The sequence below is a fragment of the Rhineura floridana genome, chromosome 1 (genome assembly GCF_030035675.1).
Source record: "Rhineura floridana isolate rRhiFlo1 chromosome 1, rRhiFlo1.hap2, whole genome shotgun sequence".
Lineage (NCBI taxonomy): Eukaryota > Metazoa > Chordata > Lepidosauria > Squamata > Rhineuridae > Rhineura > Rhineura floridana.
In genome coordinates, this window is record NC_084480.1 from 108,873,845 (window position 1) to 108,901,489 (window position 27,645).

A 27,645-nucleotide genomic window follows, 5' to 3' on the forward strand; every position below is an offset into this window, starting at 1 on the left:
CCATAAGAAATTGTGTTCACAAGTGTGGCTCAAGCATCAAACAGACAAGAGAAGGAAGCATATTCAAAGTGACATGATTCTGGAGCAAGTACTCTTTCAACAAGTAGTGCCAGAAGCCATTTATTAAAGATGTAAGAGGAAACCTGTCAGAAGTTCCCAGCAGCACAGTGATCTCCTCAGATTCCTGGGTGAGTGTGATCTAGAGAGCCAAATTGCGAAGTGTGCAGAACAGTTCATCTGCAAGGTTTACAATAGTCCAATACAACCCTTTAAACATGGCATGCTCGATCATATTTGGCAATTTTTATGCACTCCAGGGGATCTTCCACCAAAAAGTGATGCCTTATCCTTTCATTATTTCATTACTTAAGGAATGCCTTCCTCATAGGTACCCACTCAACTGTTTTGATCTGCAAATTGGCACATAATATTTGTTCCGCACTTACCAGTAATAATTTTTTTAGTGTGGCAGCACCTATGCTTTGGAACTCCCTGCCTATTGATATCAGGCTGTACTCTTGTCAGGGCCTGCTTAAAACATTTGTGTTTTGGCACGTCTATCCACACATGTAGATGCTGATATACTTTGATCTCTGTTTAGTCTACTGTTTAAATGTTTTTAATTACTTGTTCTTAACTTTTTAAAATTGATAATGTTAATGTTTCTTGTAAGCCACGAAGAGGTTTTATTACAGTCATATAGTATATACATTTTGTTAAACAAAAATGCTCACATTATCGTTTCAAACCCTTGTAAGCACCCAGCTGCTCCCTCCAGAGTCTACAGGATGGAAAATAAGAAAGTCTGCCTATCCTTTATGTGTCCTTGTGCCAGATTCATATATTGAGCAGATAACTTGCAACTGTATTACAAACGTGCATCGTGCAAGTATACATGTTATTAACTTTGCAAGTATAAGTGTTATTGAATTTGCACAGGAACATGCAAATGTGGAACCTCCAATAGTTGCAATTATAACAGAGCCTTGCCTCCTGATGCTGCCTGAAGATGAATGCATCCATTTAATCTAACATGGGGAGCAACATTTTATTTATCACACAGAGAGATAAGAATAATTTGGGATAATGATGAAATATTGCAGAACTACCACATCCTTTGTTTTAATAAAGTAGCTGTCAACAGACTCGTGCAGCATTGCTATCTCCTATGAATGGCGCTGAGCCCCCTTTGGGCATATTTTGCAGTTGTAAACTTGCCTAAGAAAGTAATGCCCATTACAAATGGATTCCACACATCAAGATTATGGGACACTGGCCCAGTCTGCATGTAACGCTAAGCCAACCCACAACTTAGTGCAAAGAAGCAGGCTGCTGGAGATGTCATGGCTGCTTTGCTCTTCTTTTGGTCTGCTGGGTGCCCAGATGCAGGGGATGGGGAACAAAGAAGCAGTAGGGTTATGTGTTGAGCAGATTCCTCTGCACCCTGAATGATGCCTTTAACACTTTGCTTTTTGCGATGTATACATTTATAGGTAATACATTACATTGGACCTTAAATACATCACACAGGATCTTTAGCTGTAAAGTATCAAGATCTTATGTAATGTATTTAAGGTCCAATATAATGTATTACCTATAAATGTATACATCGCAAAAAGCAAAGTGTTAAAGGCATCATATGCAGTCTGGAACAATGGAAGGTCAAGTATCCGGATACCCTCTGTCTTGGCACTGAAGAACAGTCTTGCCCTCCAAGAAATATTTTAACCCTATGCATCATCAGCATCAGCATCACCTACTAGGTAGCCAACTGACTTAGCAGAAGCAGAGAGTTCGCAGCACATTCAAAATTTCAAATCAAAGCAGCAAGTAAATAGGGAAGTGATCCTTTATTCAAGTATTATAAACTACAAGAGTATCAGAATGATTTAGGAAATTAGTTTTGTCTTTTACAGTGAAAAGAAACTTTAACCGTTTGAACAGCCGGCCTAAAAACATGACAACATTTCCAGTATGATTTACATCTTGCTATTAAGTGAACTGGGAAATCTTGAGAGTTTTAGGAAGCCAGATTACTTACAGATATAATTAGCTGTTTCACAAGCTTGGTATCATCAATACAGTCAAATGCTGCCAGCAAAACCAAATGTGAGAATTCGCCCTGAAATATGAACCAGAGAAGAAGACCATAAGACCCAATAAGCCAGCCAGAGTGGTTCAACACACACACTAGTTTATTTGCTGAAGATCATCAACAATGACTATTCACTAAGATCTGAATGTTATAGCAAGATACTAATTATATTATTGTTTATAGCAAAATATAAATCCTCAGTAAGGCTGTATGCTTATGCACAATTACTTGAAATTAAGCCTCATTGAACTCTGTGAGACTTACATCTTAACATGACTTAGACACAAATCCTATACATGCTTAGGACTGCATTAACATCAGACTGTTCTGGAGCTTGCTGTAACCAGGGTTGATAAAAATCAATGATTTTTTTTAAAAAATCTGATGTTTATTTAAATCGGATTTCAAAATTTTCTTAAAACAATTAATAAAAACAGAGTCTAGGTCAAAAATATCACTATGAATACTAATTATATAACTTCTAATTATATTCTATGAAGTGTTAACAGCAGTTTATGGAGATGAGAGATAACCTGATCAGTACTATTCTGCAGGTGGTGTATATGAAGTGCACGCTCTCTCACTCTCTCTAGGCCTAGCCTCTCTCTGAGGGAAAGATAGAGAAGGTGAATAGAGAATTTGGGGAGATGGAGTGGATCTGAACAAAGAAGAGATCACTGAAGTGGTAATCCAGCTCTTAACAGCAGTAGCTTCTGCAGGTGTAGAGAGATTTTTGTCTTCCTTTGGATTAATTCATTCTAAATTGAGAAATAAGTTGGGAACTGAAAAAGGCAGGAAAGCTTGCATTTCTTTTCCAGACAATGAACAAGGAAGACAAAGGTGAAGAAGACTGAGTTAACTGTGCCACCCAATATTTCAGGTTTCTTATATTGACTTGGTTGAAACTGCCTAAATTTTATTTTTTAAAGAACTTTACATTTATCTAAAAACTGAAATAGTTAACCATTCAAAAATTCATGTGCATATTTTGTTAATGCTGCTGTTTGTTGAAGAAGAAAACTAACCAGAAGAACAATCTTATTAGAACAATTTGAACGCCTGTTTGGTGGTGGCGATTCTGGCACATCATGATTAATTGAAGAGTTGGAGCTGGTTCATCTCCCGAATGACTACACGTTATTCTGCTTTAGTACTAAAATGACCAAATTATTATCCCATTTTCTGATGAAAATCAATCTGAAAACAATTCAGAATAATTGCTTAGTGTGTAGCTAGTTTCTAATGAAACCTACATCTCTGAATATGTATTAAGGTTATATTAAACAATAATGTACTTCTACTAAAAAAGCAATTAAATAGAATCTTCCTCATTAGTGATTTAAATCATTAAAATAGAGTCCTTCAGAGAAGCAATTTAAATCAAATCAACCCTGGTAATAACAATACAAAAAAGTTGTTCTGTGCAAAGCAGAACCATTTCAAATGAAGAACTATTGTACAGAATAAAGTCTTACTTGTTCTGCAGCTGAACCAGGCATCAAGACTTGGCAGAATACTTGCCATAAGCCATGAACCCAAACTTTCAACAGAAAGTAATGTATATCTCAACTGCACAGTGTGCTTATACAAATCCTGTCTCTATTATTGGTCCTTTGCTATGGAATTCTCTTTTTTGCCTATGTTCAAATTATTTTTTAAAAGTCATGTTTATAGCAAGATATATCAATGTTCTTTAAATAACCCTGCACACTTTATAAAGGTTATACTCACATTTAACTTCTGAATCCATAGCATCATGTAGTTCATAGGTTTTGCAAACTGAAACTAACACCACAAAAGTGATACTTTTACACTGCACTCCTAAGACACGCTTACTAGGGAGCAAGCACTGTTGAACACAGGACCACTTACTTCTCAGTAAGTATGCACAGGATTGTGCTGTGTGCAATTGCCAGACAGAACTTTAAAAATACTCACATTAGCTATTTTTTCAACATAAGTCTTCATGGTTTTCACAATGACTTTTCTGTCCTAACAAGAGAAATGACGGAATAGGAATCAATGAGCCTCTAACACCAACAAACTTTAAAATGAAATGCAAGGCTACAAAGTCAGGTTTCTGACTTTAGAATGTTACAAAATTTTGGGTGAGGTCAGAACTTCTCTAACCTCTCACCTCCTTTGGGTGAGACGTTAAGAGATCCTTGTGAGTCCTACTTCTATATTAAGGGATGGGAAGCCACTCTGTAGAGGACTTTGAAAGCAAAGCCTGTTATGCAGCAAAATATCCCTAAACTGACTGAGCTTTCTTGAGCAATCAAATGCCATTTGACCATTAGGTGTTCCTGAAGAAGTATGTCATATTACCCAATTTCTCCTCCCCCCCTTTCACTCTCACTATTAGCCAAATCTCTGTCTCCACAGGTCTCTATTCCACCCCCTTTTTTCCTTTGGTCTGTTTTTGCCTCTCTTATCTCTACTCCTCCTGGTTCAGTTGGGCAACAACATGCAACCTCTTCTCAGCAATTCACATCAATGAAAATCTCAAGACACAGATGATCAATGTAGCATGCCTGGCTGGCTGAGACATGCTGAAAAAAGACTTGCGCCATCTCTACCGTGCACCCTCTGAATCCAGGGAGAGGAACGGCACTGCCGATATAGTGACAAAGACATTTCCCCATCTTTACCCCTGCTGTCGATGGCCTTGGACAGCCTTGGACATTCCCCAAAGAGGCATTTGTAACACCCTTAGGAGACAGAAAATAAGCAAGGGTGTGTGCGTGCGCTGCAATTAACTTGTAGGTCTTTTGTATAAAGATAACAGTACTCTCTCTCGGAAAAGCCCTAGCAGAAAAGCACTTCAGCTTATGTACAAGTTTCAGCTTTAAGTATTCATTCATTCATTCATTCATTCATTCATTCATTCACACTCTCTCTGTCTCTCTCTCGTCTGCATTTACAGCATGCCAACAGTGGTAGCACCATGATAAAAAAATACCCTTCCATATTAATCACAAATAGGCTAGTCGTAAAGCCTCTTTATAGTACCTTTCAAATACTAATTCTAATAAAAGGGATGGGCTTCCATACTTTCATGCACCACAACTGCATTTGTTAAAGTCAGACACAGCTGACACATACAAACCTTAGGGGTCCCATGCCAGAGGCAATGCATGGCTACTCTGGCTCCATCATGCGTGTGCGCCAAGTAGATTACAGATTCTCTGATAGCTTCGATCATTTCCTAGATACAAAGAGCCATAAGTTTAAGGAGACGGTTTTAAGAAATGTAACATAAATTTAACCACAATAACATGAACGGCATTATTTTGTTCAGCTCTGCATTGTCTATTCTTACAAACGGCTCTGCTTTGTCTTTTGTTACAACCAGGACCAAAAATATTTCAGATTCCTAGGACCCAGAAAACACACTGACATAAGCAACCAAAGACGTGATGTCTGTATCCGTAAGCATGAGAAAGACCACAGCACTCTGTTCCCTGTTACAGTCATTACCCAGAAATAAATTCTCTCTTACTTCATGCTATTGACTTCAGATATGCAAATATAACAGGGAAAAATTATGCAGGTGACTGCCTGACAAGCTGTGCCAAAAAAAGTAGATAGGGTTGCTTGTTCCAGTGCAAAGAAAGATTACAGACACATTTTGGTGTGCACCTCAGTTATGATGGAAATTCCTAATACGGTAAGTGAAGGCTGCATAGAAACTGCTAACAGGTCCAGATCTACACTGCTGTATCAAAGTAACTTTCTTTTTTTGCTGAAGTGCTTAAATAGCACTGAATACTTGATACACAAGTCTATTGTTTATTTATTAATGTGAAAGCAGATCAAAAACCACCACCATGTGCTAATACTTACAGATCTCTGTTTAGGGATGGCGTGGGTAAAGAAGTCCAAAAAGACTTTATGTACCAATGAATGCTTTATTACAGCCTCTCTGTAAGAAGCAAATAAATAAATAAACAGAAGTTTGCATTGACATAGTACTATGAAGTGTTTATTTTCCTCAGCACATGGAACTGCATTTGCCAGAGGCCTGTAACTGGAGTTACAGATACATTTGCAGTTGTATCCAAAGCTGGCTAGCTGTCCAGCCAGAGAACCAAGTTGTCAGCAGGACCTGGCTGAGTCATGATGCGTCTGCCCAGCAATCTCTCTCAAGCAGAGCTAGGAAACTTTTGCTGGTAGACTACAATTCCAATTAGTCCCAACCAGCATTGGCATTGGTCAGAGACAACTGGAGTTGGAATCCATCAACTTCGGGGTGGTGGTCACAGGTTCCCCACTCCTGCTCCAAGGGAAGAGAGACCACAAGGGTAAGGAAAAGCATTTAGTGCTTTTTTTAAAAAAGAGCCTTTGTCCTTTCCACATACATAACAAAGGGCCATGTTTAATAAGTCATCTAGGAAAGAATTACTGTGCTTTCAACTAGGTTAAATTGTTATATTTAAAATGTCACCATGTCAAAATTATTCTGACAAATAGCTGTAAAAAGGGATGACAACACGCTTTGAGACAAACATCCACTACAGTTCACTCAGATAAAGCCTAGCATACGTTGTTGCCCTTACTTTTGAGCCATTGGAGTAAGGATCTGTTTCATTTCATCCAAAATGGCCTCCCGCTTTCCAGGCTGAGCCTTTAACACTTCGTTCAGAGTTGGGTGATCAGATGACTGAAATGAAGAAAACCCACCATACTGGATTTTAATGACATTAAAGTTATAAGAGACAAATCACAAGGAAGGAAAAAAGCTTCACTATAAAGCCAGTCACAAATCATATCTGTAGCCAAACATTCTTAAATCTGGCACTGTGACTTCATTAGGCTCAATTCAGAGGCTCTGTAGGTATACAGGACTTCTGACAAACAATTGGCTCTCTGATTTAAAGTAATTCAGAGAGACAGCTTCATACATCCCCAACAGAACAGGGGGAGCTGCTCCTGAAATTACACTGAACAAAGAAGCCTTCACTTAGATTAGAGTGACCAGGGAAATCGGGTAGTGAACAATTAAATCTTACTTCTATGCAAGCAAGTTAAGGATCATAGTGTAATTTGCAAGAGGGGCCTATTAAAACAGGCCTTCAAGATTGGCCTTTGCCATTTAAGCGGAACCAATTACTCCTAATAAAGCCAACTTCTAGGGAGGAGCAAAGTAAACACATGTTCAAATTCCAGTTGATTTCTGAAGTGGCTAGCTTATATCTATGTATCTGGTTGCTCTGGACAACAGTTTTAATGAAGCAACAAAGATGTTAATAGAATCATGAGGACTGCGGATTTGTTTATAAACAAAAACATTCCTAGTCTCCATAACTGAAAAGTTAGTGTTCCCAAGTACACTTGTCTATGGTGTAGACCAGACAGATATCCTTTAGCCTCAAGTATACTCTGCACTAGAAACTGACCTAAAATGTAGGAGGAAAGTACTATTACTTGTGGGGTGAAACACAGACACATGTACAGGTATAGATGCATGAACACACCTTTAGAGCTCCTATTCTGGAAATAAACTGCAGTATTTCTTTTCACATGTTGTCTACCCTTCCTTTTCTCTCTCATAATACATAGCATCCACCTTCTGAACACAATAACGTGGGGGAAAGCTACAAAGAAGATTGTGAAGAGGAAGCGGTCTCATTACATCACCTTGTAGACTTGGAATGCATTCCCATAAAGCTCCTCTGTCAACATGTTCCTTTGTTCCAAAATGGCTTTGTCATTGTATGCGTACTCTACCACCGCAGACGCTTCAGCATGGCGCAGCATCTTCCTCACCTCACCTTTAAAGCTTTTGATTATTTCTGCAATTTGTGGCTTTGTTCTGTTCCAGCAATAAAGGTGGATGGTAACAACCAGCAGATCAGAAGAAATGAAGCAGACCAGAGACTTTAAGCAATCAATATTATTAAGCAATATTATTAAATATACCTAATTTTTATTTTTAATGGGGATAAAGAGAGAGAGAAGAGAGACTTGGACCCAAACTTTGATTCCCACTAGCAAGAATATCCTGTTGGCAGAAGGAAAGGCCACCTTTCCCTTCAGTCCCTTGTGGGAGCCTATGGAACAGTCTAGGAGATGGGCCTGGGAGCTGCAGGGTGAGGCATGAAGGAGCGACAGTCACCTTCCCCTGCCTTCTTGACAGTGGGATCTCTCTGCTGGATCAAAATCCTTCTGTAAACAGAAAGAGCTGTTCCGTTAATGGAAAGTGGAGTCTGGATCCAACTCATATCTTGTTGCATGTGAATACCATGTGTGTGTTGATACATACCACACAGACTTAAGAGATACACATATTTTTATAAAAGAGATTCCTGCACCCTTCTCATCAAGTCTGAATTGCAGGCTTATTCCAGAATGACAACTTGGCTCTGCTTACTAGCCAGCCATTCCTTTTGGCTAGCTGGTACCAATCCTGCCCCTCTCCAGGGTTCTCCGGCACATGCACCAAACTTCAGGGAGGAGAGAAATCAGTCTCTCTCACAAAGCTCAGCTTTAAAGGACGCTGGGACTTTTTAAAGAAGAAAAACAGCATGTGCAAGAGGCAGCACTCATGGATGAACCAAGTCTATGGAAACTTAGCCAAAGAAACAACCTTTAATTTGCATTGTATTGATTCTCACCATTATAACACTGCTATGAGTTGTTTTCAAATTATATATCCAATAGTTGTATAACCAAAGTGGCCTTTTTTAGACTCAGGACAGGCATCAATAGTAGCCAGAGACAAGGAAGAGTAGACCAAACCATTTTTCTTATCTAATTGAGCAGGAAGCCTTTGAACAGACAAAGATTTTCCATAGCGTTGTCATGATATCAATATGTTTACTAAATACAAGGAGTGGGGTTGTGAGGACAGTCCATTCATACTGTATTCTGCCAAGGCCCATTTAATCTTTTCAACATCGTAACATAGGTTAAAAGGACATATACACTGCCTTGCAAAAGTAATCAGACCCTTGACCAATGCTCTCATATTACTGAATTACAAATGGTACATTGTAATTTAGCTGTGTATGATATTTTATTTTGAAACACTGAAACTCAAAATCAATTATTGTAAGGTGACATTGGTTTTATGTTGGGAAATGGGATTTGGGCCCATTCTTCTGGGCAGATTCGCTCCAGGTTGTTCAGGTTGGTTGGACGTCGCTTCTGAACCGCAATTTTCAAAGAGCGCAACAGATTCTCAATGGGATTGAGATCAGGACTTTGACTGGGCCACTGTAGGACAGTCACCTTTTTGTTATTGAGCCACTCCAATGATGCTCTGGCCTTGTGCTTGGGATCACTGTCCTGCTGAAAAGTGAATTTCCTCCCAAGCTTCACTTTTTAGTGGACTGAAGGTTTTCGTGCACCATTCCCTGTATTTTGCTCCATCCATTCTTCCTTCCATTTTAACACGATGCCCAGTCCCTGATGATAAGTATCCCCAGAGCATGATGCTGCCACCACCCTACTTCACTGTAGGGATGATGTGTCCTGAGGCACGGGCAGAGTTAGGTTTGCTCCATACATAGCGCTTTGAGTTTTGCCGAAAAAGCTCTATCTTGGTCTCATTTGACCACATCGCAGCTGGGGCACTCTCATGCTTTCTGGCAAACTCCAGATGTACTTTCAGATGGTACTTTGTGAGTAACGGCTTCTTTCTTGCCACTCTCCCATACAGGCCAGTGTTATGCAGGGCTCTTGATATGGTTGTCTGGTGCACCATGACTCCACTCCCAGCCACTGAACTCTGTAGCTCCTTCAAAGTGATTGTTGGCCTCTCTGTGGCTTCTCTCACAAGTCTCCTTCTTGTTCGAGAGCTGAGTTTGTGGGACGGCCTTTTCTTGGCAGTGCCTGGGTGTGCTGCAGGTTCCACTTCCTGATTATTGATCCAACTGTGCGCACTGGGATATCCAAACACTTGGATATTATTTTGTACCCTTTTCCTAATCTATGCATTTGGTATGATATTATTTCCCACTTCTGTAGAACGCTCTGTGGTCTTCATTTTCCTTCAGATCCACAGCCTGACCAACGATCCTTCAACAGTGGGGTTTTTATCCTGACAATGTGACAGCAACTTTAATGGTTCACAGGTGGAGGCCAATGGTAAGGTAACTGTGTCCTCGACAGGGCAATTTCTTTCATCTGTGTAAACTGGGAGCTTCCACAGCACAGGGCTTGAATACTTATGCAGGCAACATGTTTCAGTTGTTTATGTTTCTTACAAACATTTCCCAACATAAAACCAATGCCACCTTACAATAATTGATTTTGAGTTTCAGTGTTTCAAAATAAAATATCATACGGAATGAAATTACAATGTACAATTTGTAATTCAGTAATATGAGAGCATTGGTCAGGGGTCTGATTACTTATGCAATGCACTGTTGTATGCTGAACAAAGGACCTGAAGCCAGGCATTTTAAGTCCAACTCCAACACTCTCTCCTATACACCTTGTTCTCTACTGCAGGTTTGACTATGCCAAACTGGAGTGGAGTGAGGAACGGAAAGCGAGCTATATAGCTGTGCAAAATACCTACCCATATGCAAGAAGTTTCTTCACAATATTTCTGGAATACTTGGATTTGCTTAGTTCAGTGAAGCTGTCTGTGGAGTGAAAAATCCCAATGAGAATTTATTTATTTATTTATTACATTTATTAATCGCCTATCTGGCTGGCCATCAGCCACTCAAGGCGATGTACAAAGCAAAAATGATACAGAATCTAAAAAACTAAACAATAAAATAATACCTAACCAGCATTAAGAATAACATAATCCAAACAAAACAAGCCATGATCATGAAGTGATCTGAATGCAGGGACTCTATTTCTGAAAACTATACCTTTTAATTCTTCAAATACTTCTTGCCTTTGCTTTTCATTGCCAAACTGAATGTAACACTGGATGACACGTGTTGAATCATGAGCAAATGCCATCTGTGAAGGCAAGACAATTCCCGTTAAATGACTTATTCCATCAAAGTCATTTAGGTAGTGTTGTAGTTTAATGCCTTATCTTTATACTTGCCTATGGTTATAGCCAACTGGGGCTGTCAAAACATAATACACTGACAACACCACAAACAGTACGAGTGCAACTTGCCTTAGCCAAGTAATAAACTAAACTTAACTAATTTGAAGAAAATTGTTTCAATACTTTTTACCATTCCAGTATTTGGCATTTCAAGTGCCTACAACCAACATACATAATAGGAATGTTTGCTATAACTTCATTTGTTAGATCACACCACATTTCTTATAGGGTCCAGCAGATATGGGACCTACTTCTGTAAAACAAAATTAGGACTAAAGCCCAGTACCTTACACTGAGTTGGAGTCAGTTTCAGCCTTCTCTTCCTGCTGCAGCTACTTGCACCTGCTGAAAAGCTGTGCCTTGGGGTTGGAGAGGTTCCAGAATGGCACAGGTAGGCAATACAATAGGAAGATAGAATTGTGGGAATCTGGGGTGAGGGGGGATGATCCTTGTGCATGTACATTACCTTGAGCTTGCATAAGGGACCTGTAGATCCCAGCCACAATTCACATGGACAAAGGCAGCACAACCGAGCAGAGACTTTTTCACCATTTACAAAAAAAAAGTTCAGCAATTTGTGAATTGTTTCACTATATTTTGCTTTTTGAGTTTTGCTCTATTTCTTACATTTTTTATTTTCCCATGAAGCAGCTCCTGAAGGTCACTCAACAGCTTCTCCCGCTTTTCCTTGTCACATTTTTTCCTACCAAAACAAGGGGATCTTAAAATAAGCCAACAGTTATTTTCTCTTGATAACTGAATTGCCTTATAGTTTTAAAACGTTTGTTAGCATGCAATGTTAGGAGACTAAAAGTTTAAAGAGCTGTGCAAAAGCAATTGAGAGCAATATAAAAATCAGCCATATAACATATAAATCTGTCACGTAACAGACTACAGTATTGCTTATTGTCTGTTCTAAAGCTTGCTCTTTTACTACAATCAAAACCCATGATTTTTGGCATTCACACACATACACCCAGTACAACCCCCAAATGTATTAAAGTTACAATGCAGCATACCTCCTACTTTCAACTCCAATGACAAGAGAGGGGCACTGATCATTTTAGTGAAACAAGGCTTGACAAATGGCAAAAGTAGGCCCTAACAAAATTTGTGACGTTGGCAGAATACAAGAAGTTCTGTGCAGTGAATGGCAGCATGACACACGTTACTTGGGTTATCAATCAACATACACTTTTTTCTTCACAGTAGAAAACCTAAGTACAGTGTTACACTCAAGAAAACACAACCAAAGTCGTTCTTACCGCCTTAGTGTTTCCCAAATCTGCTTCCCCTTAAGCACCACATTGTAGTTGGCTTTGTCATTTAGCTGTCGGGTCTGCTTCAGTTCCTTCTTTTTCTTCTTGATGTTATCCCACTTTGGCTTCTTAGGCTCCAACTCTGATAAGAAAAATGTATTGGTTTTGTAGGACAATTAAAAGGATCAAATGCCACCTGGGTTAATTCACATATAGTGCCAATTGTTCTGTGCAGACTCCTGTGGTCATGGGACCTTATCCTACGACAAATCTTCTCTAATCAATTTTGTTTGCCCTTAATTACAGTTCCAAGAACGTCAGTCTTGAGGGAACAGCAAACTTATTTATTGTTACAGCTTATTCCAAAACAGTAGAAGAGGCATGAAGCTGTGTCATTGACTTGAACAATGGATCCATCTAGCCCTGTACAGACCATCCTGACAATAGCTCTCCAATGACCCAAGCAGAGATCTTTCCCAGCTCTTTGGACCAAAGGCCCCTTTTTTGTTTAGCTGTAGATATCAAAGGATGATCCTGGGAACTTCGCTATGCAAAGCATCTGTTCTTATCCTTGAGGTCTGGCCCCTTTTATCATCCCCACATTGCAGATGTGAGTTTGATTAAGACAAACTCAGACTTAACTGAAATCTGAACTTTAGTCTCATAACTCAGACTCCTAACCATTCGCCTTTGCTCCAGGTCATCAGGCAAGTGTGCCAAATCCCAGCCTTGGATCTGAAATTGTAATTGGGCGGGGATCGCAGTTGTGTGGCAATCACTGCACCTTCTTCCATTTCAGTGTTAGTAAAAAAGTGGCTGTAGGATTGTTTAGCCGCTGTGATGCAGAGGTGCCCCAGAGATGAAAGCCAAGCAGCCTAACCACCAAGCTCCCTGCCACCTTTCGTTCAAGAAAGCAAGGCAGGGAGCTTCCTCATTCCCCCAGTGCCCACGCTGGGAAGGGAGAGAGACTTGGCAACCACAGTTTTCAACAACACTACCTAGACCAGCCTAAAATTGTGGACCCCTACTTCAAACCACTATGCTGTATCAGCTCTAAATGCAGGTTCTGTACAGAGGTGAATCTACAGCATGCATACTGATCATAATGCATAGTTTAAAAAAATGCACCATGGAAACTATTTTAAGTATTTATGACCCACCCTTCATCTGTACAGACACCAGGGTGGAGTACAACATGTAAATTAAACAAAAGTATGTAATACACAATGACAAAACCATAGAAGCACCCCAACAAACAAAAGGAACTGCTAAAACCACTGAACATGCTAAATCGACACCAAGCACCTAAAACACTTAAAATGCTTGGGCAAATAGTTGGGTCTTAATCTAGCACCTAAAAAATGCTGGCACTAGGCACACCTCTAAGGGGATGGCACTCCACAAACAGAGCCAAATGCAGAGAAGGCCCTGTCCCCACAAAGCCCATCTCACCCAACTGTGGATAAGGGACAAAAGCCTCCCCCAAAGTTCTTAAAAGAACACTGACTATTATATAGACACTTATTTCCCTTTCATCAGCATACTTTAAGAAAAAGTATTCTCACCTCCGTCTTTATCATTTTGGAGTTTGCGCTTCCTGGGTAACTTCTCTGAAAGTTGTTTACTCTTAAATTGTTTCACTCCAGTTTTACCAGGCTTTTTGTTTCCTCTCTCAAATTTCTTAGGTTTAAATTTAGGCTTGGCATCTTCACCATTTTTTCTGATTAATCTTGTTGGAAGACCAGCATCTATTTCAAGGTGGTTGGGTTTAAAAAAAATAAAAGAGGTATTATCACAGAATCAACAACATATCAGTATGCAAGATTTTTTTATTCTTCCAAGCCAATCTTTGATATTGTAATTCAAGGTTTCTTCTCTTCTCTCTCTATACTTGTCATAAGGTTAAATGCAACAGCAAAAGGCAACAAGGAACGAAGACCTTCTTACCATGTAAAACTCTGAAGACAAAAGTATTGTATTTACAAATGCATGCTGTACTTACACATTTATAACAACTGATTTTTAGGTGGAAAGCTGCTCAACTCTTAGTTTTTATCCAATAATCCTAACCATTTGGTGGTCTTAAATGCATAACATACTGCCAACATCACATAATTTCTTCCAGAGAATACATCTTGAGCTTTCCTCTCCCCTGGCACTAGTGTGAGAGGCAGAATTATGCACTAAAGTACAGAGAAGTGCTGAGGACAGCTTCACATCCACCAATCAGGTCCCTTCATATCATTATGTGTGCAGAGGTGGAAGAAAGGTTAAGGATAATTTCAGAGGAACTGAGAATAATATATGTTCTATTATTTATTTATGTATATGTTACATTTGCATCCCATATTTGCACCAGATGGTGTTCAAGGTGGTCAACTGCAATAAAAAAACTTACAAAACAATAAAAAACAACCTAGGTAAAGTACATCAATGATATTAGTAAAACAGATAAACAACCAGTTAAACCAATTTCAAGATGATCTGGCAAGATCCCAACAAGTACACATCAAGTGGGCATAGAGATGTGAAGGGCTGGAAAAAACACTCCGAAAAATGAAAACACCAACAAAAAGTTTCCCCCTTTTTTCCAAAGCTTTTATTGTTTTGATTTTCTTGGTGGGAGGAGAACCTCTCCAGTGTTTTTCTGAATTTTTCTTTCCCCCCCAGGCCTTCACCCCTCTAAATGGACAGCAGCAATTCTATTACCCAGAATCTCTGACTCTGCCAATCCATAGGAACAGTCATTCTGCAGGTGCCACTTTCAACAGCTACTGATAGTAGCGGCATCCTTGCAGCAAGCAATTTGTATGCACTGCTATCAGGAAACTACATCATCTGCCAATGAAGCTTAACAACACAATTCATCATCTCTGTTTAGTAGAGCTAAATGTTTTGCCCCTTGCCTTATTGGCCCCTAGAATAAAACAGCACTAACAACCTGACATGATAAACTGCCTAGCGTTTCCATCTTACGTACACCAGCTCAAAATCTTGTTCTCTTTATATAACTCAGGAGGCAATCCTACACACAATCATTTATGGAAGAAATCCCATTGAATTAAATGGAGCTTCCTTTCGAGTAGACATGTAATGTATTGCACTGTCAGTATGAGTTTATTTAACAACTTTATTTCTAGCCCACGCTTCAATTCACAATTTCAGGGAAGGTTACAACATAAAACACACATCAAATTCACCCTCCCCCCCAACATACAGAAAAATATAAAAAAACCCACATCAAATAAAAATTTACAGCGATCTTAATACTGCAGACAATCCATCAGTATAACACTCGCCTCATTGTGTCAACACCCCCAAAAAGGCCTAAGGAAAGAGGTATGTCTTCAGCTGGCAATGAATAGTAAATATTGATGTCAGCCAACCGTGAAAAGGAAGGTGTTCCATACTATATATTCTGTTTTTGTTTATCAGTTTTAAGAAATACATAAGAAATACATCCTATAGTATGCTAGGTCTTACCGTTATTCTTTTTAAACTTCTTTTTCCCAGGGCCTGTTTTTCCACCTTTGCCTACAAATTTCCTTTTACTTTTGGCTTCCATTAGATTAGTGCTGGAAATCACACACACACAAAAAAGATAATTATTGCTTAAGATACTCCTACCCCAGTTTTTTGTAGTTTAGAATACCGTGTTATATCACGAGTTTATACACCTTATATTCATATTTCAATACTTTTTAATCTTGTTACTGCCCATTTTGTGAGTTTGCATGCTCTAAATGTACACCATGCACCCCTAGAGTGATGGGGTTTGTTAAAGGTATAGAAAGGCATGTGCAATCGAGTAACCAAGAAGCCATCTAACCCACTCCCTCCTGGAAAGAGGCTCTTGAAGCCTTGCAAATAAGTCCACAAACATTACTACGCTCACAAACATTTTTAACATGCTAGTTAAAACAAGCTTTAATGACAACCAACTCTTTTCCATCTAATAAAAGCTTCCCTACCTAGTTATTTGATAAGGATTCTAGCTTTTTAAACACAACCATCTACAAGTCTTGAGCTCCTGACTCTTCAACAGTACAGATTCCAAGCTGCATAACTCAAGTCTGTGCTAAACTACCTATGGACTTGTTATGAGAATAAGCAAAATATGTAATTGTTATCTATTCTAAGCCAGAAGAAAAATAATCATTCTGTAAAGTGACTAAATACACTTGCAACAACAGGCAGGGTTTTTTCTTGCTCTTTCTTGAAAAAGAACTGTGAAGAAATCCTGTTTACTTGCATTTATTTGAAGTTTTAATGGGTATTGTATAATGTATTCCGACAACTGCACTGTGATGTACATTGTAATGTATTTGATGTGACAAGTTTTCTGTCTGGTCCAGTGAAAACTAGCTTAGCTGTCATGTGGGGCCTTAACTGACAGATATGAGTTAAAATTCTCACTATCCAAAAAGGCTAGAAGGTATACATGTTCAATTCACAGGTGCAGGTTTAGGGTTTTCAGTTAGTGTGATTGGCTGGGGCTGGACTAGAAGGGCCAGATGTAGTGTACATATAGCCAGGTGCTGATCAACAGGGTTACTTGATTGAGGAGTTGAATCAGTTGGAACTGTTGGTGCTTGGTGTTCATGGAGTCAACAAAAAGAAGACAACAGAAGTGGAAGAGGATCAGGGATGAATGAGGAAGACCTGAGAGACAGATAAAGTGGTTTGGTGGTCAAAGACTTGCTGGGCTTACTTGAATCACTTGGCTTAGGCTGAAAAGACAAGGGGAGAATCTGTCTGCAGTGCTGTGGGGAGAATTATGAAGCAGCTTGGAATGTTGATCTCTGGTTACTCGTAGGAGTACCAGAGGGAAGATTTCCAGGGCTGTAAAGCAAGACAAACCTGAGTTTCAATAGATCAGTGAAGGGTTGGGGGAAAAGGCTTCCAGCAAAGCCCTCAGTTACAGTGTTGGTGAGGCTTAACCTGGATGGAGAAAATAAAAGGGCAATTGAGCTAAAAGAGTTTTTAATAGGGTAACTAACTACTTCCATACACCTGTCTTATTATAAATTAATAGATGAATATAAACTATTGGTATTTAAAGTGACTAACAAATTAACACATTTATTTATTTATTTATTTATATCCCACCCTTCCTTCCAACAGGAGCCCGGGGCGGCAACCAAAAGCACTAAAAACACTTTAAAACAAGGTTTAAAAACATATTAAAAAGCAAATCCAACACAAATGCAGACTGGGATAAGGTCTCAACTTAAAAGGCTTGTTGAAAGAGGAAGGTCTTCAATAGGGGCCAAAAAGATAACAGATATGGCACCTGTCTAATATTTAAGGGGAGGGAATTCCACGGAGTAGGTGTCACCACACTAAAGGTCCATTTCCTATGTTGTGCAGAACAGACCTCCTGATAAGATGGTATCTGCAGGAGGCCCTCACCTGCAGAGCACAGTGATCAGCTGGGTATATAAGGGATAAGGCGGTATTTCACATAGCCTGGTCCCAAGCTATATAGGGCTTTGTACATCCAAACCAGAACCTTGAACTTGGCCCGGTAGCAAATGGGCAGCTAGTGCAATTCTTTCAGCAGCAGGGTGATATGTTGGCGATACCCTGCTACAGTGAGCAGTCTCGCTGCTGCATTTTGCACCAGCTGCAGTTTCCGGACCAACCTCAAGGGCAGCCCCACATAGAGCACATTACAGTAATCCAGCCTGGAGATTACCAGTGTGTGGACAACAGTGTGTGGACAACAGTGTGTGGACAACAGTGTGTGGACAATACTAATTTAAATATACAATACTATTTTAAAGTAACCAGATAAGCTTGTGCACTTTATACTCCCACAACAAAAATATGTAAATACCTTTGTTAAATACAATATCTGTACCAGATTAGCTCTGTACCACCACCACCCCAGTTATTGGCAAGTTAAGGTTCAAAGGGAATAAGTAAGACTGAACAGTGGCAGTAGCACAGGTTTAGGACAGAATGGGAGTAGGGTTTTGCTAATATAGAGTAAGTAAATACCCCACTTCCCTTCACAAGAGCCAAGAAAATACATAAAAAGTCCCCAGCCCCACCACTAAACACTGCATATGTTACAACAGTCTTCTTATATACCCAGATCTGTTGTAACTTTTAAAAATCAATTATAGTCACAAGAAGCTGATTACATCATGACTATCCTCTTCTTGCTTTGCTGAAATGTTGCTTTTAATCAGGCATCCTTTGCAGCAGACAGATTGAAATGGACAAGAGATCTCTGGCACATAGGAGTACTTTATTTTGATCCTAACACCTTTCATCAGGAAGCTGACAAAATTTTACTACAGGAGACACACTCTAGAAACATCAGCACCACTTTATCTTCTGGGAATGTTCTCCATACTCAAGCAGCCAGAGCTTGACAAGAATAAGGAAAATTAAATGCAAAGGAAACAGCAATGGCACTGCCTGTAGCCATCCCCAAAAGAGAAATCTTCAGAATGTATGTGTCACATCTTGACAGCCACCAGCAGATCTTGGTCATGAATTGTGTCTAGAAAGAGAAAACTAACTCGAAGTCGCCATCAGGAGATCCTTTACATCAGGAAAGGAGAGTCTTTGGCCCTCCAGATGCTGTTGGAACTGAACTCCTATCAACCCCATGAATTATGGAAGTTGGGGTCCAACAGTATTTGGAGGACCACAGTTTCCCCATCTCACTTTAGATAACGGGCGTTCAGCAACTCCCTAACCAGCACAATCCTGTGCAGTTCTACTCAAAATAGTCCTAACAGCACTTAATTGGGCTTACTCACGAGTAAGTGGACATAAGATTGCAGCCAAAGACAAGCTGAAGGAGCAGGTCCAACAACTATCTATGCTAGACGAAGTCCCCAAATACAAGACCGGAGTCCCCACGCTAAACGCGTCAGCCCCCAGGACGCACCCCTCCGTTTAGAAAAACTCACCCCTACAACCACACGTGCTCTCTTCCTATCGAAATGGCTTAAGAATACTGTCCTTCCTCTCTTTTCACTGTTTTACGGTTGCTTCCTGCGGAAGTTTTCTTCCCATTGGTCGACGGGAAGATAAGAGGCGCAACAAGATGCCGTAAAGCAGATCATGAAAGCCCCAGCGGAGAAAAAGGGGTAGGCACAAAAATTATTGGTATACTTCCGGTTCCCATTTGACCGGCATCAGAAGACTAATGTAGCTATGGCACCTAGGATATTTGAGAGCAGAGCGGCTCCGCTGTCCCGCCATCGGCCCTTGACCCTGCATATGGGGATGTTCTAATAGCAACCGGAAGTGAAGGCTGCGTGGAAGCTCTATGGTCCTATTTACTAGTGAGTGGCCCATTACGCACGAAGTCTTGTTAGGCACAGCTTTGTTTGTTTTGGTAAGGGTGAAGCGGGCTTGGTCCACTGATACAGAAAAAATAGAGTAACTCCCGCCTGCCAGCTTCCGGTTTAATTAGGGATTCCATTTTACCCAGCTGTGGCTGCAATCCTCTGCGCACTGAACTAAGTGGGACTTCTGAGTGAACAAGCATAGGGTTGCGCAGCAAACTGTGTCAAAAGCGGAGCCGCACTTGCATGCAATTGAGCGCTGATTTGACGTTGAGGGAGATGATTATTGCACTAGTTTTGCCTTTGCTGCAACCTCAATTAGGTTGGATCTCTCTGAGCTGTCCTGATTTCAGTTTGGCTGCATGATATGTTCAGGTCATCCACAGGTCAATTGTATACATGTCTACTCAGAAGTAAGTCCCATTGATTTCAATGGGGCTTATTCCCAACTAAGCAGGTCTAGGATTGCAGTAAACGAAATGAATTTACGTGAAATACCTGTATCGCCTCTCATGTTATTGACAATTCTACTGCGTCTTGATAAGGCACGAGCGTGTATATACGTTGAAGTAGAGAGGTATATATGTATACACACATATCCAGTGGAGAGGTCTATTTGTGCTGTTGTATTTTAGCCATAAAAATCGAATAAAGGGTAACAGCCCCTTAAATTGTTTTGTAAGCCACAATCAAACTCAACCGCCAACTGAAAAATGGAAATGATGTGTGAGTGACCACCATGAGAACAGGATACTGGACTAGAGAGGCCTTGGCCTGATCTTGCAGGGCTTGAATGTTCTTAGGTACTTGCCCTGCCAACCTGCAGAGTAAAGCTAGACTGTATTGCAAGACTAAAGCCAGTCCTCACACTTTCCCCCTCCACAACAAAACCTGAATATGAGATCATATCAGCCCCAACTTTCTGTCCTCTTCCCCACCCATATGTGATATGAAGATAATAATATTTCTCCCTCGATTTTCTTTCTTTCTTAGGACAGGAAGTTTGCAAAGCAATTTAATTTTTTTTAAACTATTTATATATAAAAAAAGCCCCTGCATTTTCCCCATACCAGACCTGAGTTTGAAAGACCAGGTACTTCAGAATCCTGGCCTTCTCTGGAATTTTCTATGACCAGCTACCGCTTCGACTACTCTGAAAAGAAATACTCATGATGTCAAAAGCAACCAAGACATCTGGCCTGTGGGAAAAGAATGGCAGTCGGAAAAGTTTCTTATGTTTATGCTCACCACCCTCCTCCCACCTCTCATCACGTGCAGGCATGCTTAATACACTTGGGAGTTCCAGGGGAAGCTCTTGCCTCCAGGCAAGGCTTCTTTCCATTATTATGTTTGTAGTCACAGAAGGTACCATGGATCAGTTTGGGACAGAAAGGAAGCTGATGCGAACAAATTCTGGCATTTAGCAACAGACCAGGATAGCCTGACCACTGTTGTCCACACACTGGTAGCTCCAGGCTGGATTACTGTAATGCACTCTTAAGTGGGCCTGCCCTTGAGGTTGGTCCGGAAGCTACAGCTGGCGCAAAATGCTGTGGCGCAACTGCTCACTAGAGAAGAATATCGCCAGCTTGTTACCCCAGTGCTGAAAGAATTGCACTAGCTGCCCATTACATACTGAACTAAATTCAAGGTGTGGGCTTTGGTGTACAAATGTCTATACAGCTTAGGACCAGGACACCTGAAATATGTTACCCCTTATATACCCAGTCGATTACTGTGCTCTGTAGGTGAAGGCCTCCTGTAGATACCATCTCATCAGGAGGTCCATTTCGCACAGCATAGGAAGCTAATCTTTAGTGTTGTGGCACCTACCCTTTGGAATTCCCTCCCCTTAAATATTAGACAGGTGCCATCTCTCATTTTTTTGGTGCCTACTGAAGACCTTCCTCTTTCAACGGTCCTTTTAAGTAGAGACCTTATCCCAGTTTGCATCTGTGTATGAGACACACATACCTACCTGTCTCTCACAGGGAGGGAGCTTCTTCTGCCCACCCATTCGCTGGCTCAGTCTCTCCTGGCTTTTGTGGCTGCGCAGGGTGCTACACGTGTGCATTGCTGGCATCAATCAAGATGGCGCCAGAGGCTTCAGTCCCTTAGGGAAACCTCGGCTGCCATCTTGGTTAATGGCAGTCCTGTGCACACAGCCCGCACAGCCTCAAAAGATAGAAGAGATGGGCGGGCGGAAGAAGCTCCCTCTCTGCGATCCGCGGCAGCTATTCTCTGCCATGGATTGCAGAAAAGGAGCGCTACTCCTCCCCCATCCTATTGAGAGGCCACTCAGGGGCCTCTGTGGCTCCAGGGGCCCTCGGCCAGGGCCCGACCTGGCCTCCCTTTGGGATCGGCCCTGCTAGCTTCAACAGGGAGCTGGCCTTATGTGCCTTCAGACCATAAAACACAGCTAAAATCCATTAAACTATTAAAATATATCTATAATAATTGCCATTAAAACACAGATAAAAACCAGTACATTTTAAAAAAACAAGTATAGGTAACAAAATTCTATGTCTTGGTAGGTTTGCTGAGATAAAGTTTTCAGCAGCCATCTAAAACAATATACAGGCATACCCTGCTTAACGTCGCTTCACTTAACGTCACCTGCTGTAACGTACATGCTCCATACGCCACCATACCCCGCTTAACATACGCATGCTTCGCAATTACAGACACTTAATGGCATGATGCCGCTGCCATCTAGTGGCGATTGCGGTGCAGTACATGCATAGATAATTGCTTCACTTTAAGAACATTTTCACTTTACATACACGCTCCAGTCCCATTGCGTATGTTAAAGCAGGGTATGCCTGTAGTGAGAACGTCTGACAAATGTCTGTAGGCAAGAAGTCCCTGAATTGGGGTTTCAGGGCTGATACCTTTGTCTGCAGACATTTTTTGGGTCAGCCAATGTGTTAAGAATAAACTTTGTTATTTTAGTACAGAGAAACATAACTTGTATTGACTTTTTACATTAGTTATTTTATTTGGCAAATGAATTAGGTAATGAGACGAAAGCAAAAGGGTTGTTCTTCAGTAAAGACATTGAAGCAGCTTACCACTTTGACAAATAGCATGCAAATTATCCTTTTAGTTATGGCAGGCCCAGTTTCAACAAGCTGGATAACATTGAAAGTCAAGCTAAAAAGTGTAGATGAACCCAAACTAACATATATTTGGTTTTACATTGAATATCCTTGCCACCAGATGGCACTAGCATCTCAAATACCATCAACTCAAGGGTAAAGCGACTATTTCACTACATTTGATCTGGTAAGCCAGCTGTAGTCACATCTAACATTAAAGCAACCAGCATATAAACACAAATTACTGTCTTTGCATCTGGATTCCAGTCCACAAAAGCTTATACTATCAAAGATGTGTTCATCTTTAAGGTGCCACAAGACTCTTTGGTTATTTTTGCTGCTACTGACTAACACACCTACCCTTCTGGAAATCATCTATTTGTTTTCCTTGAAATTACTTTGGTGTGCAAATAAGCATAACTGCAGTTAAAAGATTATTGGGTTTGGCCAGAAACCTCAGTATGTGGCCCTCCCCTCGCTGGATCGTCACCTTGTAGTGGTGAGTGGGCTTGCGTGTTCCAGTGAACCCTGCGAGCGATGCAGTCGGGAGTCATGTACTCCCAGCAGGGTCACCCATGGCGGTAAGGTCAAGGGACAGGAACCAAAGAACGATCCAAGAATGTCCTCAACGGCAGAACAGGCGGAGGATAACAATGTGTATGTTACAACGGCTGTGAAGGCGGATGAAGGCTGCAGCAGATAAAAGACTTCCAATCGTCATGGTATCCATGCCATTGGATCAAAGCCTTTTTCTGTCAAGATTGTGTGTTGATCGAAGTGCGCCGATCTCCCCATATAAAACAAATTTACTCACAGGCGTCTTCCATAACAAAAGTCCCATGGCGATCGGCAAATGACAATGGGGGCAGGACTGTGAAATCCAGAAGCCCCTAGTCATGAACTGGTACATCGGCGGTGGATACAGATTCAGACGGATCCTTTGTTAAAGACTTTATTTTGGAAGACAATCTTACTCGGTCACGAGTGATCGCCAGGAATGTGGCCCTGGCTGTGTGCACACTACTTATTCCAAAAACAGTGAGAATGGTTTTTCTGGCTGCATTTTGAAGTAACACTGCTCTCTGTTGGCCACATCTCCCTTCCCCACTGCTGCCTTCCAGACCACCCACAGCAAAGCGTTGGGCCAATCACTGTCTCTGCCTGAGCCTGAAGAAAATCATTTCCAATTGGCTACACCTGGATGACAAAGGGGTTGATCTACCAATCAGTTGCGAAACCTCCCTGAAGTTGAATTTTAAAAAATGCACTGGAGCTGATCCAATGAGGTTTTAAGAGTAAAAAAGGGCAGGGCTTGACTAGTGTTGTGTGCCCCCATTTTGTGAAAACACTGGAACTGGCACAACAGTAAGTGTGTCTCTACCCTTGGTGTTTATGAGTAGGAAGAAAAGCAAGAAGTAACAATGGGGTATAAAAATATGATATTATTTAATTAGCAGAGCTGTAGATGTTACAAAGAAAGTGAGGTGAGGTGGTGAAAAACTGGGTGATGATAAAGGGAAAAGGAGCACTGCATCAATTTGTGATTTACATAAGACTCTGCATTTCAGAGAGAGAGATCTACAGGGTGTGCCCAAGTGTTTGTGAGTGCCCAAAGCAGATCTTTGAATGGTGACTACTGGTTCTATTATAAACAAAATTGTTCCAACACAAACTACTATTTCTACAGCGTCTACAGCGAAGGACTTGAAATAGGAACTTTTTAAATGGTTAGGTAATGAGAAATTGGCTGCATTTGTTGTGAACAAAATACCTATCTCAAGCTTGTTGTTTATTGCTCTTCAGTTCTGCAGATGACTTCTTTATGACCATCCCTTAAAATCCCTAGTTCCTTAGTAAACATTTTTTTAAAAAATAAAGCAATCCTGGGATTCAAGTTATAAGCTTCTAAAATTCTTCTACTGCAGCATTCTCTACTGTGGGAAGAGAAAAGAGGATTAATGGATTACCCACTTTGCTGTGATTCCATGTAGCCCCCTCTTACACTGTTTAAAAAAACACCCGTGTTAACAACAGAACCTGTCAAGGCTCCCATTTTTACAACAAATCTACACCAGACCCTTCTACACCAGACCTAGTTTTATGTTTTGTTTTGTTTTGTTTTCTGAAGCAGTTCAGCAAATGTGAGTCTTTAAGGTCCTGTCAAATTTGGCAAGATTGTACTGAAGACTGATGATTTCACAAACTCCTTTTTGATGCTGTAGCTATGCAAAATCTGGCTGGTTGTGGTTGTAAATGTACATCATTTGTGCACTTTTGTCCTTGGGCAGGATGATCAGGCTGAGATTTTTTTCATTTCATGCTTAATTTACAGTTCACTGCAGATTCACACTCTACAAAGCTAAGGAGAACAGGGCATTTTCCCAGCTGTTCATGAATACTGTCTAGCAGATTATATTATTCATTTGAATCAGCCAGCCACAGAGGGAAGTATTATCCATGACTACCAGCATTCCTCAACCTCATGCCCTCCAGATGTTGTTCGACTACAACACCCACCCTCTTTGACCATTGACCATGCTGGCTGGGGCTCTTGGGAGTTCGAATCCAAGAACATCTGGAGGTCACCAGGTTGGGGGAGGCTGATGTATACCTATAGACTGATCACAGAGGGGTCCTTTCATTGTTACCCTAGCTGTGTGGGAGCCACTTTTCAGTGACTGCAATAATGCTTAAATGGCCCAACTATGCGGTGTATGGATCCTAACCTCCTTACACCACTGCTAAAAGAATTGCTGTGGCTGCCAATTAGCTACCAAGCAAAGTTCAAGGTGCTGTTAGTGGTGTACAAAGTCCTTTACAGCTTGAGACAAGAATACCTAAAAGATTGTCTCACAACTTGTGTACCCAGTCAATCACCGCACTCTGCCGGAAAGGGCCTCCTGCAGATACCATCTCATCAGGAAGTCTGTTCCGTATGATACCGGAACGAGGCCTTTCGTGTGGTGACACCTGCCCTTGAGAACTCACTCCTGTTACATACGAGACAGATGCTGTGCCTGTTGTCTTTTCGGTGCCTACTGAAGACCTTCCTCTTTCATCAAACCTTTGAAGGGGAGCTCTTTATGTCAGTCTGCATCTGTATTGAATTTGAAATTGTTTTTAATTGTTTATAAATGCAATTGTTTTTAATTATGTTTATATATGCAATTGTTTTTATTGTTGATGTTTTTACTGTGAAATTCCTTGGAGACATTTTGTGCAAAGCGATTCATAAATGGGATCAAATAAATAACCAACTCAATAGGCAGAAAGGGCTCCTTTAGACATTCTTTTTATTGTGCATTCATGATGATTTGTGCTCATGACGCTATCAAGGTAGTCATACATGATCCTGCTTTCAATACTGTTTGTGTCTGCAAAAGTTTTGGGGCGGTCACACTACTTCATTTCCAATCGGTGCATATCCTGTAACTTCCTGCTGAAATGCTGCAAGTTTCATTCCACAAATGTTCTGAGGGGGTTTCCTCCCCCTGCCCTGCTTTTATTGCATTATAGTCTCTGTGGACAAGAATAACATGCTTGCATTGGGGAAGCACCGCAGACAACTAAGGGAACAGAATAAATCCACCACTAATTTACTACTATTGTGTCAAGAACACATTGCAGGATGCACCTGCAATAAAACACTAGGGAGGCCCAGAGACTCAAGTAGCTGGGTCATTTAAATGTTACCCCAGTCCCACAGGAGTTGCTCTTGGCAAGGTAACATTTAAAACGCTCCAAAGACTGGTGTTAATGTGAAAAGACCATCGCATATGCTTCAGTTGTACACTTGTTGTGAAGATGGCTTTAATAAACTAAATACTCCAAATATGTGCTTAAAAACAATACAATGCAGGTTTTTAAGTGCCAAAAGCTCTTTTTGGCACTTTTGCCATTTTGAGAGTCATTATTTGTTGCCTGTATTCAGCTAATTCTGTTTTGAGATTAATGCTTTTAGACTTGATGGTCAGAGTGAATGTCAAAATACAGTTCTGGCAAGGGCACCTTCAAACATGTCCAGATTCTACTATTGGTTATCCTTTCTGTAGCAATGTTTCTGTCTGTAGAGCTAAAGAGACTATTTCAAGCTTATCTAAAAGCTTTTGCAGTCTTCACTGATTTCAAAGCACTATGGAAAGAATAAAGCATTTGGGTGTCCTGGTTTCGCTTTCCAAAAGAGAAGGTGGAGCTTTCTAAATCCACATTCTGGTTTTCTGTGTAGGATGGGCAACTTCCTTTCTTGGAAGACCTGAAAGTACAGCAAATGCATTTGTGGCTCACTATGTATAATTAAGTCAAGCAATATCTGCAAATTGCATGATCTACTGAATGTAGGAAACACTTTATCCTGCAGCCTTTCTGCTCCAGATATTATCGTTCAACAGCTTCCAGAGATTTGGAAGCAGTGCTGTAGAGTTGTCATTGCCTGTGGTGCACACACTCATGTTTTAAGTCCCAGAATCTTGCTGATAAAAACCATATTTGTAGTTCTTTTTGATACTTCAAGCAGCTGTTGAATAAAGATGAAACTAGCTCCTAGCAATGCTATATAATTGATGTGTGGATTGTTGTTGGGGTAAGTTACGGGACAATACCTATGTATTTTATGGTGATATGGAAACACACACACACACTGACCAGAACCATTTTTAAAGGGTTTTTTTTTTTTGCAGGTGTGAGGGGATAGCATCTGTACCTATCTACACAAACATCCATGTAGCTAGGGCTGAGCATTCACTCGCCAAATTTTGTCTGGGGAGGGTACTGGGCAAATATTACAAAGCCACCTCCTGCTCTTCCCTTTTGCCATTTTGGCACCTGGTTTGGGCAATGGCAGCAGCCACACTCCCTCCTCTCT

General features: G+C 40.7%; 1 protein-coding gene across 4 annotated transcripts in view; it reads right to left on the reverse strand.

Moving 5' to 3' along the window:
* PUM3 (pumilio RNA binding family member 3) overlaps window positions 1-19,578 on the reverse strand; it is a 35,627-nt gene extending 16,049 nt beyond the window's left edge. Inside the window, exons 1-14 of one of the 4 annotated variants that reach the window (XM_061629035.1) lie at window positions 19,306-19,578; window positions 17,237-17,317; window positions 15,860-15,951; window positions 13,942-14,124; window positions 12,383-12,518; window positions 11,745-11,820; window positions 10,927-11,020; window positions 10,623-10,689; window positions 7,736-7,910; window positions 6,655-6,758; window positions 5,942-6,020; window positions 5,205-5,303; window positions 4,034-4,087; window positions 2,042-2,122 (exon numbers count right to left, since the gene is read on the reverse strand). In XM_061629035.1, coding sequence (XP_061485019.1) covers window positions 2,042-2,122; window positions 4,034-4,087; window positions 5,205-5,303; window positions 5,942-6,020; window positions 6,655-6,758; window positions 7,736-7,910; window positions 10,623-10,689; window positions 10,927-11,020; window positions 11,745-11,820; window positions 12,383-12,518; window positions 13,942-14,124; window positions 15,860-15,941 — 1,230 coding nt within the window. In that variant the 5' untranslated portion in view covers window positions 15,942-15,951; window positions 17,237-17,317; window positions 19,306-19,578. Of the gene's footprint in view, window positions 1-2,041; window positions 2,123-4,033; window positions 4,088-5,204; window positions 5,304-5,941; window positions 6,021-6,654; window positions 6,759-7,735; window positions 7,911-10,622; window positions 10,690-10,926; window positions 11,021-11,744; window positions 11,821-12,382; window positions 12,519-13,941; window positions 14,125-15,859; window positions 15,952-17,087; window positions 17,194-17,236; window positions 17,318-19,152; window positions 19,259-19,305 lie in introns of those variants that run through there. The other 3 variants (XM_061629027.1, XM_061629017.1, XM_061629044.1) reach the window with 3 other exon arrangements.
* Between the last annotated feature and the right edge of the window lie 8,067 nt (window positions 19,579-27,645).